Source organism: Wasmannia auropunctata, unplaced genomic scaffold (assembly GCF_000956235.1).
Source record: "Wasmannia auropunctata unplaced genomic scaffold, wasmannia.A_1.0 LD336038.1, whole genome shotgun sequence".
In the NCBI taxonomy this organism is placed as follows: domain Eukaryota; kingdom Metazoa; phylum Arthropoda; class Insecta; order Hymenoptera; family Formicidae; genus Wasmannia; species Wasmannia auropunctata.
Window position 1 is genome coordinate 114390 of NW_012026852.1, and position 7372 is coordinate 121761.

At 40.9% G+C, this 7372-nt stretch overlaps 1 protein-coding gene across 3 annotated transcripts in view; it reads left to right on the forward strand.

Annotated features, from left to right (window-relative positions):
• The first annotated feature begins 1782 nt into the window (after nucleotides 1-1782).
• The window catches only part of LOC105452020 (72 kDa inositol polyphosphate 5-phosphatase), a 9480-nt gene continuing 3890 nt past the window's right edge, over nucleotides 1783-7372 (forward strand). The window contains exons 1-3 of one of the 3 annotated variants that reach the window (XM_011692798.1): nucleotides 1783-2849; nucleotides 5521-5739; nucleotides 6714-7026. In XM_011692798.1, the coding sequence (XP_011691100.1) occupies nucleotides 2366-2849; nucleotides 5521-5739; nucleotides 6714-7026 (1016 nt within the window). In that variant the 5' untranslated portion in view covers nucleotides 1783-2365. The remainder of the gene's footprint in view (nucleotides 2850-5520; nucleotides 5740-6713; nucleotides 7027-7372) is intronic. The other 2 variants (XM_011692797.1, XM_011692796.1) reach the window with 2 other exon arrangements.

Below are 7372 nucleotides of genomic sequence, written 5' to 3' on the forward strand. Positions count from 1 at the left end.
GTTTAGTGAATATGGATGTGTAGATAATTATTAGATATCTACTAGTTATCCATAATGGATATGGATAGTGTATAGATATGTGAATATCCAGTAGATATCTATTATATATTTTGTTCTGTATGGGAAGTTATAACAAATTAAAATTAATCGACGTATTGGACATTAAAGGCCCATCTACATAAGTTGCAAACGCAAAACGCAAACGCAAACGCGAAGAAAAAAAAAGGAGAGAGAAATGTCCGCGTTTGCGACTTATGTAAATGGGCCTTAATGATTCGATCATTAATATGACTGATTCTTGCCTTTCTGTAGCTATGTATGTATGTTACATACATACATACATACCAATACGTAGTTTTATAATCTTATATATTCTATTTTATAATTTTTACCGTTACATTTTGTAATTTGACATATTTCTCTTCTCTGTACATACAGCGAGGAGCCCACCAAATCTATGTATAAAATGGACTTCTTGCAATTCTTACAGTTATTAATTTAAGAAGTTTCAAACAAATTTTTTATTCCGCGGCCTTTCATTCATGAGAAACCGCATCAGCTGTCAAAACATCGCTGGAGTAAACATGGCGGTCTGACATCACACTCCGCTCGGCGACGCTCGGTGACGCTCGTTACCAGCTCGCGTACGTATGTATGCGATGCACATACATATATTATACGTCAAGGATCAATATGGCGACCGCTCCACTGTCGTCTGCTCGATTTGACAGTCGCGCTGGTCGCGGATTTCGAGCTGCTTGTACAGTGTCGCCGGAGTATCGTCTCGCGGGGCCTCCGACACGCGACGTTCCGTCACGGGAACGTGGCGGCTGGCTCGCCTCCCGTGAGAGAACGGACCCGAGCGAGGGCTCGGCCGATCGTTAAATCCACCTGGACGCTCCGCCGTCGTCTGCTGCAGCGGGTTGCGGCGTATGCGGGCACCGCGATTTCGCGGTGTGCGCGCGGGGCGAGCGAGCCCTCGCTATACTCCCCCGTGTGTGGGAAGGTGGACGAGGGTGGAAAAGAGAAGGACGAAGGGAGAGAAATGGACTGACTGAAATGCACACGCCCGCGGCCCGGCGGCGCGACTCGTGAACCGCGCGGTGAAATGTGCCCGACGCGTCGCCGCCGTTGCGGGGATGGAGGCCGAGGTCCGGGTGCCCGCGTAGGGACGCCCTTCCGCTCGATCGAGTCGCTGCGCCCCGGCGGTTTCTATTCGTATGGATTTCGGCGCGTCCGTGAATGACGTGTCGACGCGCGTCCAGTCGTCCGGTTCAGTCGCCGCAGTATATCCACGTTATCCACCACCAGTGGCCCAGGCCAGTCCTGCAGCCTGCAGTTAAAGCCGAATTAGCCAGCCGCGCGCGCGAGTCGTGATTGGTGGTTTCGACTAGTTTCGAGGTGGTTTCGACCGCTGAATTACCGCTGATGAACCGAGACGCGTGAAACGCGACGAGAACGTCCGAGGTGGTGCGAGTGGCCGGCAGTCGATGGGCAACGACGCGGTCGCTCGACGTAAGCGCATAGCTCGCCGCGAGCGGACTCTTCCTCGCGAGGGATCGAGAAAGGGGCCGGAAACGCGCGGACTCGTCGTGCTCTCGAGGCTCCTGATGGCTGCAACACGCTCGATCGGGGCAGCCGTTCGATTCTAGTCCAAAGTACTAGTCCAATAGAGCAGTATCGCTGATATCGCACGTCGATACCCTCTTCCCCTCCACCCCCCCCCCCAAGTGATGATTACTTGGTGTCACCATGGATATCCTCCCGCATGACTGAACGTTCGACTTAACAGAGAGAAAGAGAGGAGGAAAGCCGAGCGGGGCCGATATACCAAAGCATTACAGGTCGTGATTACTTACGAGGGTTACCCCGACGTTTGTATAGCGCGTTAATAATCGACGCGGTCGATCGTCCGCAGAAATTATAGACACTACGGTTTGACAGTGAAGCGCACGCGACACAGCGGTACTCTTTATAATAAATGCTAAGAAGATGTGACGCGAGACGTGAGATGAAACATCTCGGATATTGGATGTACTTCACTACGTACGCGGCTCCGCGAAACGGAAATGATTTATACGTGTAAACTATCTATATTTTTTACTATTCGTTGAGAGCTTACCGATGATTTGAAATATAAAGAAAATATTTTTGAGAGTTTTTCTGCGATATACTTTGACGCGTGACTACCGCGCGAAAACGATAGGATAAAAGGAATTTTTTTTTCTATATAAGCCAATACAATAGAGAGACGTGTGGACGGGCTTGCTATCTCCGTTCGAGAAGCGACTTACGAAGAGGCGTGTAATATAAAAGAGGGTGTCAAATCTCTTGTCGAGCCTGCGTTAAATGCCGCGGGGGTATTATGGAGCAGAGCGAGGGAAATGACGTCCCCGGCGTTTCGAACAAGGTAGAGGTGTCCCCGAAGTCGAAGCAGAAGAAAAAGTCCCTCTGCCGCATGCTCATGAACAAGAAGACCAAGGTCGGCTGCTTGGAGTCCTCGTACAAGGACGGGGACTCGAATAAGAATTCCAAGATCGAGAACTCGCAGCACGGCTCGCAGACCAGCACCAAGCTGTCCCTGTGCTGCGCCATGACCGAGCGCAGCAGGACGCCACCCCAGAGCCTCACCGTCAGCAGACTGTCCCCGATGACGTTGAGCCGTACCTCGGTCAAGTCCGAGATAGCCTCCATCAATGAGGATCAGGACCGTCAAACGGACGTGCTGGTCGAGCAGGAGGAGATGCATGATGTTGCGAACGATCAGGCTCAAGCGGTACAGGAGACTGTAGTCAGAAGGAGTAACGTAGCGATGGCGAGGGAGCAGCGTCCTAATACGTATATAGAAGGTAAGCTTGGAAACACTACATTACAATTGAGTATTACTTTACAATGAGCACTACTTCAGGTATGCGTACTAAGAACACATCCCGTTATGACAAATTAAACATTTACGAACGACTAACGGTGACAAAATAATAGTAGCATTTATAGTAATAGTTAAATTACTTTTATTCTAAAATAATGTGGAGGAAAAGAATTTTAAGACGTTACTATTTTTTATATTTTTAATTGATAAGCATTTAATTTCAAAAATGGTTTGATTTAAACATGTACGAACAACTGGCACTATAACAAAATAATAAGCATTTATAGTTAATTTATTTTTATTCTAAAATAATGTGAAGGAAAAGAATTTCAAGACGTTATTATTTTTTATATTTTTAATTGACAAGCATTTAATTTCAGAAATGGTTTGATTTAAACATACACGAACAACTGGCAGTAACAAAATAATAAGCATTTATAGTAATAGTTAATTTATTTTTATTCTAAAATAATGTGGAGGAAAAGAATTTCAAGATGCTATTATTTTTTTATATTTTTAATTGACAAGCATTTAATTTCAAAAATGATTTAGACATTTACGAACAACTGGCAGTAACAAAAGCATTCAGAGTAGTGACTGTTAATTTATTTCAAAATGATGTAGAGGAAAAGGATTAGAAAAAAAATTTCATTGTATTAATATTCTTTATTTTTAATTGACGAGCACTTAGACTTCAAAATTAATTTGAGTATTTGATCATTTACGAATGATTGGCAAATGACAGGAATCTAAAAGAATGACTGTTAATTTATTCTAAAATAACGTGAATGGAAAGCAGCGCCGGCAACTTATACATATATGAAGTGTGTAGAGAGCATTCCGCATTCAAATTGATCTAACTGTGGAATTTTCACACTCAAAATTTAGCTTTTTTCCAAAATTATTTATTACAGAGTTTTTTTACTGGTTGAATTGGTGCGCATTTATATCAGCGCGCTCTAAATGCAGAAATTCGGCATGTTCCCCAATCCACATAACAGAAAAAAATATGTTATTTAAAAGGTGTCTTTAAGATGTCAAGAGCTTGTATTTTTTTATTAATTTATAGGTACCTTGTGAAAATTTGCCAGTGAGTGAAATGATTAGTGAGTTCTCAAAATTAATTAGGACTTTGCTCACAATCACGGAAACGGATTCATGCATTGCTGAGCATACTCAACAGTTTTCAACTTCGATGATTTGGAAGATTGAAAACGTATAATCAACGATGAAACAAAGCCGCTTAAATAGCCCCGCAATAATCCTCCATATTCATTGCGATATCATTGTTGAAATCCAATAGATTTGAATGTACTTGTAAATTGATTTATATACGCAAATGCAGTGTTTAACGAAATCAATGTTTGCAATTGTAAACAGTAATAAATATATGTCAGTAAAAAAAAGTAGAGTACAATTTGTAAGAGTTTTTTTGGACTGCTATCCCCCCCCCTCCCCCCATTTAATCAGTAAAAAACTCCACACTCGGAATTCTGATAAGTTGCCGGTTCTGAAAAGATTAGAAAAAAAACGTCAATGCATTATTATTCTATATATTTTTAATTGACTTCAAAAAAATAGTAAATAGCTTGAGTATTTAAATAAACATTTATATTATATGAACGACTGCCATAGCAAAGTAATAGGCGTTAATTTATTCTAAAAATGACTGTTAATTTATTCTAAAATAACGCGGAGGAAAAAGATTAGAAGAAGAAAAAATTTCTATTACTTCATACCTAATTACAACCGTGGCACTCCTTTTTTATGCGTATTGTGCAATGTGATTTGATGATGACCAAATGACCTTGTTACATCCCCTCCGCCTTACATTCTAAAGCGTGTATAACAGAACGGAGAATATAACGCTTCCAGTGTTCGTATTGTGGACGTGGAGTTAATACGTCTTATCGATCTTATCTTTGAGGCACGTGCCTTTATCTATCGCGTTTAGAGTGCGAGTAATCCTTTGAAAATGTCGAGTAAAAAAAGAAGAAAAAGTTTTCTTAACAAGCTACGTAGCGTATTTAAGGGGAAAGACGACGAGGATCGGTCGGATTTCTATAATAAGCAGGAGAAAGTGTTTGCTAGCGGGCGAACTGACCACTCGGCGGGTGCATCGTGTAGTTCCGATCAAAAGATTGCTAAAGCCGTCGGCGATAAAATTCGCGCAACGATTCCAAGCGATAGCCACTCGCAGTCTGGGAGAGAAACGCATAATGATAAAAGTATTTCGTTCGATAAAATGCAAGAAGATTGTAAGAACGTAGGTACTATAAGTAGTGAAAGTTCCAGGTTCCCTAATGTAGGCGACGATACGAGTGAAAAGCATCAGAAGTGTAACGTTGCGAAAAATGAGCGGCGGGATCCCGAATTGGGATCGGACAGACATATGAGTACGAAAATTGCTTTTCTAAAACAGGATAATGGTACGGGCGTGAGTTCTCGGTCCTCTCCGGGCGACGGGACTGGGACTGGGAAAATGCATCACGATAACGGAACGAAAAGTCACGTCAATTCCGACCCTAAAAGCGCAATATTACAATCACTTAGCAATGCGACTAGCGTCACGGGCGACACGCGCAAATTTTTAGTAAAAGAAACAAAGGCGATTCCCCAAGAGAGTAGTGAAGATAGTGACTTCTCTGCAGACTCGACGGAAGCCTCGTACGAAGACTCGTCGGAAGATGAGAACGATCATCTGATCGAGTCTGAGAAAGATCGCAAATATTATAAGGATGAGTACTTTACGAAGGGAAAATATATCACTTACTTCTTCCTGGAAATGGAACGGCAGTTCTACAAACCTACAGACGTTTACAGTATGGTTCAGTACCACGATACCGATTGCAAAAAGCCAGAGAAAGAAGGTACAAAAATGACATGCGAAGCTTATGTCGCTATAATACTGTGCTTACAGATTTATGATTCCTTATGCTTGTGCTAGCATTTTACATTTTGTTCTTTATACAGAGTATATATTGAATTTTTCTCTTCGACGTGTCGTGCATTATGAGAAATTATGAGAGATTGGCGATATATTGTGTGTTCTACATACGTTTCATTAGTTTTATTTAAGAAACATGTATATATATCATTTTTTTTCTTGTACTTAGATTATATTTAATCTCATATTCTCAGTTTATTCTTATATTTAATCTTAGATTAGATTAGATAAATATTAAGGCATACGTTTGATACTGTGATGTTGTTTGTGCGCAGCTATAATTGTTCGTGTTTTTACATATCTCTATATTTTTCCTACTTAATTTAGAATACTGAAAACTAGGTGTAAATATTCAATAGGATGACTTTCATTTCATGGAGTGCATAACTTTACACACCTTTAAGTTAAATACTGCAGGCTATATTACCTATGTTGAAATCAGCACGACACGCTACAGTACTACTTACTTAAAGTTAATTTAATAAATTACTTGACTGAGATTCAGATAGCAACTGTTCTATTTTCGAATATGCTAATTAAGTAATTCTACTCTGATGTACATATGTATAAACACGTTTAATTACAAATGATGAGTTCAAAGTATATGTTCGTATCTGGTTAAACAAATCTCATCTAATTTCATCGTGTACGTACGACTCTGCACGTTAATGCCAAGACTAGGCAATAGGCGGTAATTGAGGCAATTTGGTTTCATTACGGAATGCCGTAATCTTGTTATGAAACCTATATAGGTTTTAGGCACGAAGTATATTTGCTCTATCAGTGAATGTTCTTTGCTTTTGAAATGAATGAATGATTCTTCTTTTTATTTGGCATAATTACGATGCACGATTTCCATCGATAGAATCTCGCGCGTAATGTGTAATTCTGTTTCAGGTGAATATTCCTCCTCCGGATCGCTATCGCCGAGTATATCGGGACATTTACGCCGTAGATTGCTTCACAGGCGATCCGCCGATAACTTGATCGTGAACTCACCTACGAGCTCTATGAGACACTCTAGTCCAGATTCTATAAAAAGCGCGCCGATTCAGCATAAGCCACGTTCAACGTCCCACGATGCTCTGTCCAAAAAGAAAGATCGCTACTTTGGTCAAGCGACCGGGGCGTCTATGGATAACCTGGCGAAGCAGTCGTTACTTGCCGCACAAGTACTTAATTTGATTCCCACTCAGAAGGCGCGGGAAAGGTACGTTTTCTTCTCGGAAAATCGTCCGAGATCTTCCCAGTGAACAAGAATGGATTGAAATGGATTGAAAAAAAATTCACTTCAACGTTCGCGATTGCGTACTTTTGAAAATCTGAAACCATCCCACTAAACGCGAAATTTAATAAAGTTTTAAATCATGGATTAAAATAAATTGAAATGGATTGCTCTTCGTGGAAATAAATGCATTATTCTATAAAGGCCAATTCATTTCAATCCATGCGGTTTAGAAAATTTCAATCCATTTCAATAAAAAAAAAATATTTTAATCCATTTTCATTTACTGGGATTTCAACACCCTTTGTTCATTTATAGGAATTGCATGAAG